This window comes from Tachysurus fulvidraco, chromosome 26 (assembly GCF_022655615.1).
Source record: "Tachysurus fulvidraco isolate hzauxx_2018 chromosome 26, HZAU_PFXX_2.0, whole genome shotgun sequence".
NCBI lineage: Eukaryota > Metazoa > Chordata > Actinopteri > Siluriformes > Bagridae > Tachysurus > Tachysurus fulvidraco.
In genome coordinates this window covers 3,178,939-3,190,988 of record NC_062543.1, presented here as the reverse complement: position 1 = coordinate 3,190,988, position 12,050 = coordinate 3,178,939, and the positions used below count along the sequence as shown (strand labels likewise).

The 12,050-nt window shown below is 40.7% G+C and overlaps 1 protein-coding gene across 1 annotated transcript in view; it reads right to left on the bottom strand.

The window, feature by feature from the left end:
* Positions 1-881: 881 nt before the first annotated feature.
* The window catches only part of trabd2a (TraB domain containing 2A), a 59,374-nt gene continuing 48,205 nt past the window's right edge, over positions 882-12,050 (bottom strand). Inside the window, exons 6-7 of the mRNA XM_027136789.2 lie at positions 6,920-7,180; positions 882-2,611 (exon numbers count right to left, since the gene is read on the bottom strand). Of these exons, the coding sequence (XP_026992590.1) occupies positions 2,416-2,611; positions 6,920-7,180 (457 nt within the window). The 3' untranslated portion in view covers positions 882-2,415. The remainder of the gene's footprint in view (positions 2,612-6,919; positions 7,181-12,050) is intronic.

The window sequence follows — 12,050 nt, the reverse complement described above, 5'->3', positions numbered from 1 at the left end:
TGCATCAACACCATCTAATTGTGTCTAGCTAATTGTGTGTTATAGTTAGTAATAAACACACTATAAATCATCATTTATTCAGAAAAGCAAACGTTGGACTGGAATCGACAGCGGCAAAGCCGGGCCTCGTGTTCTGGTCTAGCATCGACAATTGATCTTAATTTTGTATGTAATGTGTGTGTGCTTTAAAGTTTATAAAAACGAGTTCTACCACGTTGCTGTTAAATTCTCTGTTCTGATTGGTCAGAAGTGATTCATATTACGTTACAGCACTTCTGACGTTAGTTCCAGCTACAAGACAAATCGTATTAAAGCACTTGTTGTTTCTATAGTAACAGCTCACTCAGGGACTTACGTGTTGAAACGTGTGTAATAGGTCATGTTTATAAGCATGCTATGACGAGACTATTTATTAGATATGGAAGGCAGGCACTTATTTGCAGGGATTTCAGAACAGCGTAACAGATATTGCGTCATCGGGTAGGCGTGGCCTATTTGATCATCTAACCCTAAGCATAACTGTAGTTTTTGGTTGGTTATTTGTTTTCTAAAATAAATTTACCTGTATGACTGTTTTGTCCTTCGTAGTATGCTGTATTTTTTAAAGAAGACATTTTTCCAAGACCTCCGAAAACCATGCCCACGCCCAAAACAAGCCCACGCCCACTTTACGTCGTGGTAACGAATTTAGTGAATTTAGTGAATGCCATATATGGAAGGAGTCTCCAGTGCCAGTGCTTTGTGACACTCCGAGTTAAACCTTTTCAGCGGAATTTACTCTGCAGTGTAAGATTGTTTTTCCTCTTTTCTTATTCTTATTCTTTTTATTTGTAAAATGATTGAGAAAAAAAAGAAAGAGCCTGGTGAAATAAAGGCTGTTTATAGATTTATAGCCGCTTTAATGTCAGCTGGAACCAGACATGTTATCTGCTTGATGTATCCAAATATTTCTAGCAACCTCAACCGCGTGAAGTCCATTACATCTGAATAAAAGCAAAGCCACAATTACAAGGGCAGTGAACTGTTTACACGTTACATTTCAAACCCCTCGAGCTTGCTGCAAACATGGCTCACACAGCGCACATGCTGTAATGTCCACTCAAAGTCATAGCTAATAAAACATACACAAATAAGCTAAACTGAATCATTTTCCCCAACACGGCTCAGACGCCAGGCAGTGATGGCTAAATCAGTGGAGACAAAATACATCCTGAGCTGTGTTTCTCCACCCAGATCAAGATGAATTTCTTCCTTTTTGGCCAATGCGGCGGATTTTTAACACGTACATATAAAACAATATGGAGCCCGGTTGCCAGATACCAAGTTTTGGTTTTTTTTATAACATCTGGGTCTTCATGTTCCACAAGTGAACCATGAAAAATGACTCGGGTTCTTGTGTGCGGAATAAAATGCGAGCCATCTGGTGCCCACCGTTGATCCATTAAATGTGTTGAAAAATCCTAAACTTTTCATTCAGCATTTAAAGAAAGCTGTGAAAAGCTGCGCTGAAGATGTTGTCGATTTGACCCTGAACAGCAAAGCTCCAGATGTGCCCTGAAAACGCCTCATCGTTTTCTCCCAACTGGATAGGTGATGTCTCATTGGCGAACGCTGTTCCGTGGCAACCTTTAAGGAAGTTGACGATCGTGTAATAAAATTCCCCTGGAGCTCCGCTCTGTTCTAAACAGGCACCAAGCCATTTGACACACTTAATAAAATCAAGCATTCCTGATTTTTTTTCTTCTTTTCACACATGAGACTTTAACTAGATAAATAGTTTATTGAATATTTTAAATATTTTATTTTCGATCACAGAATCATAACTCGGTGCCACATATGTGTACTGTATGTTATTGTTCTAGTGTATGACGGTCGTACGGAAAATCTTTAGAAAGCACGGAAAAAAGAGCCAGTCTGAACCAGAAAGAGCTGTCGGAACACAATAATAATAATAATAATAATAATAATAATAATAATAATAATAATAATAATAATAATAATAAGATTGAACTAAAGCTATATATTTAATAAATTAAACAAATAAATTCCTTGTAATAAAAAAGCAAACACATTCGAGGATGAATGTAAATAGTGAAGCATTGCTTTCCCTGAATAAGGGAGTTATGGCATAAAAAAAAAGTTTGTTAGTATCTCATTTAGTCACAAAAATATAGCGAATCTTATTTATATATAAAAATGAACAAGAAGCATCCATTTTTATTCATGTCTCTAAATTACATCTATGATACATTTGGTATTTACAGAGTCTGCACTCGATTGCAGCGAATCAGTTGCAGTCCTTCAGAAAATGAAGAACTCTTTAAAGGAGAACGTACAGCAGTCTTTTTCTTCACTCTGAGAGTCTTTCTGAAGTGTGGGACGTCACAAGGTCAAGCTCGAGGTCACATAGATGCTTTAATGGTTTAAGCCAAGAAGCACCATCACCTGAAGGCACAATATCAGCATGGTGAAGGAAGCCCCTCCCATTGTGTGGGTGGAGCCTGAAAATGTCCTGTCGTGATCGGACCTTCCATGAGCTTGTGAATCGGACTGGACCGTGATGTAGCCGTTTATTATGCGGACGACCGGCTGAGGTGGTTCTAGCGTTGTGCTGTGAACAGAGAAGAAAATAAATTATGATGTTGTTTTGTCTCTAGAAAAGTTTAAGGTTCTGGACATACATAAGCATCATTTGGAGGTCATTTTGGAGTCAAACATCTTTTATTTTTAGAAATGGATTTAAAAAAACAACAACCTGTGACCTGTTTACACTGCGTTCTTCCTCAAAGTAACAGCGTGTTAAAGGCTACGGTCTGTTAATGACTAACACCTGATTTATACTGTATTATAAATTCACTCTGCCTTAAACACTTTTGCCCCTCATGATCCCAGCGATATACATCTCAATTCATTTTATCTATGAAGGTTGAAGGAACCTTGTTTAGACTTTTGGATTCTGTGCTTGTTATGAATGGGTGGTTGTACGGCAGGTTACAGACGGTTTGTCTTCTCCAAATACACACTCTCGCTCCCACATGCTAGGAGAAGAAGGTAGTCCATGGAGGGGAAAAAAACTAACCTTAGGTTATGGGGTTGCTTGATTTTAGAAGAGCTGTTACAGTCAGTGTTGCTCTTCAATTGGTTCAGCTAAATCATTTAATGTATACTGATATTTGTGACATGTCCCAGGGGCCCTACACTGGCAGGTTGGTGATCCTATCGCAATTCCAAGCTACTGAGCCACGGCTGCCCTACTAACCTGCCTGTCACCTCAGACTCATTGGGGATAAATACATACATATTGTGAACTAAATATATATCTAATAATAATCTTGAATGTTCATTCATTCATTTTCTACCACTTATCCGAACTTCTCGGGTCACGGGGAGCCTGTGCCTATCTCAGGTGTCATCGGGCATCAAGGCAGGAAACACCCTGGATGGAGTGCCAACCCATCGCAGGGCACACACACACACACTCTCATTCACTCACACACTACGGACAATTTTCCAGAGATGCCAATCAACCTACCATGCATGTCTTTGGACCGGGGGAGGAAACCAGAGTACCTGGAGGAAATCCCCGAGGAATGGGGAGAACATGCAAACTCCACACACACAAGGCGGAGGCGGGAATCGAACCCCCAACCTTGGAGGTGTGAGGCGAACGTGCTAACCACTAAGCCACCGTGCCCCCTAATCTTAAACGTTGTACTCTATGAATCTTTTGTATTTTCTGTAAAGCTTCTTTGAGATAATATCTATTGTAAAAAGCACTATAAAAAATAAACTTGAATTGAATTAATTTCATTCGTTCAAATTCCTAACCTTCCTCTCTCAAGCTCAGTCGATATTGTTCCTGGATCTTAGTTAATTCCAAGCTAGCAACGGTTATGAGGTTTCCTTCTGCTATTAACAAAAGGTTCAGTTAAGACCTGCATTATTTTGTGTTCAATAGTTAATCCTTAATTAAAACCTTCAGTTTAAAAGCAATTATTTGGATGCTTTTGTCAAACGAGAAGGTTTTAGCCATTCCTAGCTACCAAAGAATTGGTATGGCAGGGGCGATAACTCCATGTGAAATAGACATCGATATTCAGGAAACACCATATATGTTAATTTTCAACCGAGTCATATGTTTGTAGTTGATTGGCTTTAGCTGAAACGTGAGTGCTCGATGTCACATTTCTTTCATTATGCCTTAGCTTTTCAATGTTTCTTTCTTTTGTCCACTTACTCTGGATAAAGCTTTACTTAAGGTTGATTTGGTTCTCGTAATAATTTTGACAGTGAGCATTAGGCCATGCATCAAAGCAATAGCAAAAAAGCAGCTATTCATTCACCCACTGCAAACCAAGGGGTCAGAAAAAGGGTCTATAAGTTTTAAAAGCTACAAATGAGCCTGGATTCTGAAAATGAAGATCGAAAATGCACAAGTTCGACACTGATAATTTCCAGATTGAATGTTTGTAATAATCCATCATGGCACTGTCAGACTTCTTGTGCCTGGTTATGTAAGGAGCAGTCACAATAAATAAAGCTATATTCTGTTCAAACAGAGGGAGAAGAAAATGAAAGCTGTTGATTTGGGTAAAGTCTGGCCTGAGTCAAGGTTGCCTGCTTTGCGCTTTGTGGGAAAGGAGGAGAGAAAAAAATTGTTTTAGTCGCCCTCTTAGCGAAACTCCATCCAGTTTTCCCTCCTTGTCTTTATGAGTCCAGCTGGCTAAAACACGACAGCTTGTACACGTTAGTTTTAAATGGTAGACAAATTAATTCGACAGCTTCTCTAGAGCCCTGGGTTGATGACGGACATATGTGCATGTGTAGGAGTGAAAGTGAGAGAGACACTAGGCTCTCTATAATAAGGCCCCTGGACAACAACTTACTGGCCAAATGTTTGGGTCCCAGTTGAATTTCTCTGCTGCAGGTAAAAATAAATCCAGTATATATCCCGAAAGAAATGTTTGCTTTCACAGTCTGGGTTTCACCTGTTGTGGAGCACCAGAGTATATTTGAATAACGGAGCTGTTGAACAGATATTTTTGCGCTAGCGTAGGCGATATTTTTTCTAGAGTTAAGCCCTATTCGGGCGGGATTAGTTCTACGTGGGGGCGTGGGGGTAAAGTAATTATTACCAGAGCTTCTCGCTGATTTTAGTCCCGTCCGAATGCGTCATCTCGGTAATCATTACGGACAATGTCAGTAAAGATTACAGCGACTTTTACCTTCTGTAAAAAGGTCCGGAAAAATTACCTCAGGTAATACTAATCCCGTCCGAATAGACCCGCTGTAAATATGTACGGTAAAATTTCGTCATTTCCTGTTCAAAAGTGCCATGTGCCATGTTGTCTGCCATAGATGGGATAACAGGAAGCAACGTCATACGCACATGACGACAAGGAGGTTACTGTGGTGCGTAAAGCGAGTTACCCCTCCCAGTTCTGCTAGTTTTACTGATATGTCTTGTCCCGTGCGAATTGGCCAATTAATATTACAGACGTCCTGAGGTAAAATTGCATTACTCCACGTCCCCACGTAGAACTAATCCCGTCCGAATAGGGCTTTTGTATATGTTTGGTAGAAATCCATAAAAAGCCATAAAGCAGAGGATCGAGTGATCAAAATCAAATTTGAACCCAAATGGTAGTTTAGTTGAGCTGCTGTTGATGAACAAGTCCCTGAACTTAGTTTATTCAATTAAAGTGGTTTGTTAATATTGATTAAAAAACCTCTTGATGTAAGGTCACTTTTCAAAATGGTAGGATTTACCACTGTAATCCTGAGAAAACCCTGAATGATGGATGCCTTGTCCTTCATTTTCTCTGAGGAAGTCCTCAGGTTTCAACTGTTGGTCCATGGGCGTTCACATGGTAAAGAATCCTTCTCCCTCTCAGAATGAGAGACCAGTTCAGGCAGAGGCAGTGCTGCAGGGGGATGATGGGATTGCAGTCTCATGTGTATGTGTGTATGAAGTGTGAGAGGTGATAGCCTCCAGGACTCTCAGATGAACGTAACACCTGTGTATCAAAGACCAAATCCTTCCTGCCAGACCCTGTCCTCTCTTGCCATTGCCTCGAGCTAAACTATACCCCTAACCAGCACTATATGCACTATAAACTCAGTACAGCTATACCAGCTGCCTCAAACTCTCACTTCACACGGAAACATCCGGAGCCTCCTTGCGTGATTGGAAATGGATATTGTCCTATAACTGTGTCACCAGTGAAATGAAGTGCAGATCACAAGAGGAACAGAAATTCTTGAATTTCACCTGAAAAGCTGCGTACAGAAATCTGTTTCTCTTGTAACTGGGAATATCCGTCCACCCTTGCTAAACTTGAAACTGCTGTTAGAACCTTTCTTTGTGTTACATGGGAATATTTCTTTCTGGAAATTCTCACACGCAAAAGTAAGTCAAATAAATACTCGGCTGCCCCTTGGAGGCGTCTCAAACGGTGTGGTAGTAGAAAACTGTGGCCCTGCTTCCCCTTTGCTCTGATGGTCAGCACAGTTCAACCTTAAGAGAATAGAATTTTCTGCCCATAGGTGCAGGTTCTTTATCACTGACCTACCAAATTTAGCTACAGTTGAAAAAAAAAGGGGATACAGCTGAGCAGTTGAGGCCCAAACTCATGATCCAGTGGCAGCTTGGTGGTAAAGGAGTTGAACTCACAACCTTCTGATCAGACCAGTAGCCTTAACCATTTCCCTGTCTGCCTCGAAGGGCTCTATCTATCTATCTATCTATCTATCCATCCATCCATCCATCCATCCATCCATCCATCCATCCATCCATCAGCTTTAACATTTCTTCACTTAGCCCAAATGGTTTCCCTGTCAGAAAAGGTTCTACATAGTAAGTGAAAATGTCTTAAGGGAATCAATGATTTGAACAATTTGATCATTCGGCTTAACCCACCTCTCCTCCATGCGGACCCAGAGGTCATTGAACTGCCGGTGGCGTTGCTTCTTTAGCCTGTTGCGCCGTTTCTTCTTCAGCTTGCGCTCCACCTTCTCAAGAAGCTCCAAGCTGTCCGGGAGCAGCAAATGGGGTGGAGTATCCTCCTCTTCCTCCATGGGACGCCATTCTTGGTCTTCATGGAAGAAGGCTTCAATTGGTGACTCCACATCTGATGCGTTATCATCCTCTCTGTCTGTAGGATGGCTGGATCTTTTGCCACTGTGAAGAAATGAAGATTAGTTGAAAGAAACAGTTTGATTTTAGAGACACAGATTAGGCCTAGTCTTGGATCGCAGTGTGGTTAGTGGGAGTTTTCCCAACTGGAAATCCTTTCTAGTCTAAAACTATGCATAATCACTGTATGGAAAACCACCACGAGTTGTTCCACTTGCGCTGGAGTTGGTTGAAAGAGAATTGGCTTATGGAAATTGGATTCTGTGAAAGAAGAGCTTCTTTGGACACTTTGTTGAACAAACGATCAAGACAGTTCTATCATGGCCACTTTTTTTTTAAATTGTTTGGAATTTTACTTTTTCCAACCAGACATATTCATAATTCAAGAAGAAGCATCTGAAACATGCATCACATCAATAGTCAGCCAGAACCTTCTATTTAGATGTTATTTTCCCCATTTGGGACTATAGGAAGGCCCTAATTCTCTGAGGTTTGTACATTTTTGGGGTGGGAAGTAAGATGGGATTGATGATCCTGGCTTTCTGGAGATAAAAAAGAGAGCATCTGCTTCTAATCGGATCTCGATCTGGCTCCAAGAAATGCAAATACATGTGGCTTCTAATGGTGTCTGAAACATTACAGGCATCTATTATAGCGGCAATGGTGCAAATAGGTCGGGACGCCAAACTTTCTCCGAATTTTTACATCGGAACACACTGGACCGCAGGCTTCCAGTGTCTCCTCCAATCTGGCAACCCATCCATTTTATAAATGCCTCTGTGTGCACTTGGCGTGTGATTGTGTGTCTGCTTATGTAAGACGGGAAGCAGAAGAAAGAGAGAGAGACGAGGTGGAACACCATTCCGTCCACTCCCTGCATATTTCAGATGATGACTTGATAAAGGGATGAGATGTTTTTCTTGGGTGTCCAATCACCGGCCGCAGTCGGTGTGTGTGTGTGTGTGTGTGTGTGTGTTTTATGGAGCGTAAGAGGGGAGTAAGACATTATGAGGAGAAAGCAGATCAGAGAGATGGACGGAGTGATTGAGTTATCTCATCCGGAGTCACAGATAGCCACCCAGAAAGGAGAGAGAAATAGCTGAAGTATTCAAATTCTCTGTGAACACATAAATTCCATAAGTTCATAACCTTATAGATGTAAAAAGATCCGAATAAAAACAAACAAGTTTAAATTAGACCGTGACATTTAAGCATTGCTCCCTCGTGCTTCCACGACGTTTTATAGTCTGTAAGAACTTCACATTAAAATTTATTTGTTGCTTGTTGTAAATCTATAATAGTGGCTTTGTAGTGCAGGTTAGTGCAAGGACACACAGACTTTAGGAAGCGGTAGCATGATTACGAGCAGAGCTAATGTTGAACTCATCTGGATTTGAATTACTCTGGAAGATTAAATATTATGTTAAATAATATTTTACAGCAGCATTATATTCTCTGTAACAAATACGGTAAACGGTAAAAGTCATCGTTACGACTGATCGCTATTACAGGTTAGAGTTTTCCTTAGTTTTTTTTTAATTTATTCCATTGCTTTGGAAAGCAGATACTATAGTGAGAAACATTATTATCCAATGGGGATTGTTCATTTTTCCCCATTACTGTATGAAAGCTATTTCCCAGTTACCAGCACTGTGGGCACTAATATATTGAGGTGAGAAAAAAGAAATAGATCTGATTTAATAAGATAAAATCTAATTTTCACATATTACTGGGCATTTTATTTTAATCATCTTTGACGGTATTTTATTTCCTTCCCCTGCTAGAATTATTTATATGGCAAGATTACTCGGTGACTTAAAGGAACGGTCTCCGATTTTTGATAAAGGCTTCAGAAAACTGAGTCGGGCCGAATAATAAACAAAAATCAAAACAAACATGTAGTCAATGAGCAGAAAGGGGCGGGGCTTGTCAATATGGGCGGAGAGAGTGTTCAGTGCACATGTGTGACATTAGAAGAAAGCGGTTTTAACATTGACATGGAGGATAAAAACAAAGAAAGAAAGAGAAGAAAGGCTTACGATAAGTCAAGAAGTCAGCTTTCCAGCGCTGGAGAGAACTGAAGGAGCAGGAAGTTGGCCACATATTCACAGGTTGGAGTTTCCCGAGTCAATAACTCCTGAGCTAAACGCTGTTACTACACAAATAACACCTCTTTTCTATCGTAGTAATGTAGAGAGGCAGCTACAACCGCGTTTTGTGTAGTAACAGCGTTTAGCTCAGGAGTTATCGACTCGGGAAACTCCGACCTGTGAATATGTGGCCGACTTTACTTAAGACGCCGAGGCGCTTTTTTCCTTCTCGATAGGTGAGTAACGTTGGTTTTGCTTTGTTACACAGAACTAATATATGCCTTTGTCCTTTGCATGATTATGCTTGTGTGTCATTTTTGCTTGTTTGTTTATCTGCAATTGTATTGTTCTTCCCTTCAGCTATGATAAAGACACGTTTCTTTCTGTTAGTCGGCTGGTTTACGTATTTATATGTGGGCGGAGCTATCGATACAGGGGTGGGACCCATTCGGGTTAGGGATGTGTTTATTTTGGTGATTTTACAGTATATGTCAACATTGGCTTTTAAACAACAGAGACCTCACCTTTAAATGATTAAACAACAAATTCTGATTTCCACCACATCTATTACTGTCATTCACCCAAAATTATATTTTAGCTTATTTAACAATCTCCCCTGATATTCATTCCTTGCTACAGCACTGAACATGACTCAGCATGATGTTAGGACCTGGTAAAAAGAACCTAAAAACGATACTAATGAGCTCTGTATTGGGTCCGATTTCATAATGTATCACATCTTGTTACTTATTTGATCACGTTGCACCATGTTTCTAGACTGGAACACGTTTAGTCCTCACACCTTCTTTACAATTTTTCTGATTTACTTCAGTAGGTTTGATCCAGTTCATCGCTTGGGCAGATTTTTAGTACTCTGAAGCACATTTCTGAAAATAGCTGTAATTTAGAATAGCTGGTATATTATTTCCAGATTTACACTGAGCGTCTCAGGCTGTTATTTATTTCCCTGGTCTAAAATCATGTCTGAACACCACGTATCAGGTTCTGTCGGTGTTGTGGCAAAGTTAGAGTTAGCATTAGAGTTGTTAGCCGTCTCACACAAAGCCTTCATTCTGGCCCACAGATGGAGAACCGGCAGAACCTCTGCAGTTGATTATATGGACTGGTTCATTCAGGCAGCATGGGATCACTGATCTGTGCTTTGGTCAGGTCAAAATGACAGTTCTACACTTTCTCTGAAACTTTTCACTATACTGCAAAGTCAGTATTATAGTATTAAGCCCTATTCGGACGGGATTAGTTCTATGTGGCGACGTGGGGGTAAAGTAAATATTACCAGAGCTTCTCAGTGATTTTAGTCCCGTCCGAATGTGCCATCTCGGTAATCATTACGGACAACGTCAGTAAAGATTACGGCGACTTTTACCTTCTGTAAAAAGGTCCGGAAAAATTACCTCAGGTAATACTGATCCTGTCCGAATAGACCCGCTGTAAATATGTATGGTAAAATTTCGTCATTTCCTGTTTAAAAGTAGTTTTTGGTGCGTTTTGCAAGCATGGAGGCGCCATTTTGTCTGTTTGCGCACGTGATAACAGGAAGCAACGTCATACGCACATGACGACAAGGAGGTTACTGTGGTGCGTAAAGCGAGTTACCCCTCCCACTTCTGCTAGCTTTACTGAGATGTCTTGTCCCGTGCGAATTGGCCAATTAATATTACAGACATCCTGAGGTAAAATTGCAAAAAAAACGTCCCCACGTAAAACTAATCCCGTCCGAACAGTGCTTTAGACTGTACTATTTAGTCCCATGTTTTTTTTGCTGTTTCTTACTTTCTATATTTTACTTTCCGGGGTAATTGAAATGGAACACACTTTGGTGTATGCGGTTTTCAGGATGCAATCAAAAAGTAGGCGAAAAAGCTTGTTACCAGAGTTATGCTACAAAAAAAAGCCATTTATATTTATTTGTTTCTGCCGCTATGCACGATTCGTGAGTCACTTGCGAGTGACGTACTTCCGTTTGGGAGGAGTATATCCTTATCATTTTTGTGTGTTGATAGAAATCAAAAGTATTTGTAGGTGTTGCTTGAATCTATACAAGGACCAGCCTAGCTGTTTCCACCATAAAGCCTATTAGGAGTGGTTACACAGTTAGGTGAATAAGAGCACATGTTACTTCACAAAATAATAATTACAGAGATCCCTGATTGAGGTCACAGAGCCACGACCCTGACTCTGATCTTACTCTATAAATACTGGCCTTCTGACACACGGTTTATTTTTGCAGCCAAATCGCCACCATCGCAGCTCCAAATGGCTCAATTAGGTGATTAGCGGATTACAGTCAGCTGCCGCCATTAAACACTGTCCACTTGGCTTGCTCCCTGGTTTGTTGGCTCAGGGTGGTTCTGAAAGGAAGCGACCAATGAAGCAGACTTGAATTCGGCTTTGATGAAAGACAGAGACATGGATGGACGCAGAAAAAAACAAAAGGGTGGCTTATTACTGGGAAAATTTTCCAATTATTTACAGACAAGGCCGAACCGAGTCGAACATCTGTTTTGGTGAAATCGCATTAAGCATCAAGTGAAGCACTTGCAAAACAATTTCCACTGGATTTCCAGTCCACGAAAATGGGCCTTGAAACAAATAAACAAGAGCAAAGCCTTTGGGGCAGAGCTAGCTCGCAAGCGAAGCGGTGGCACGTGTAATGTTACATTGCTGTAACTGATAAAATATGGTTGAACAGGCTTTCAACCATTTCACAAGGCTTTATGAGAAGGTCACGGTGTGATGGCAAATTTGTCTGAGCATGTCCGCTTCCTTCTCTTCCTTGTCTCCATTTTTGGGTTCTCCCAGGG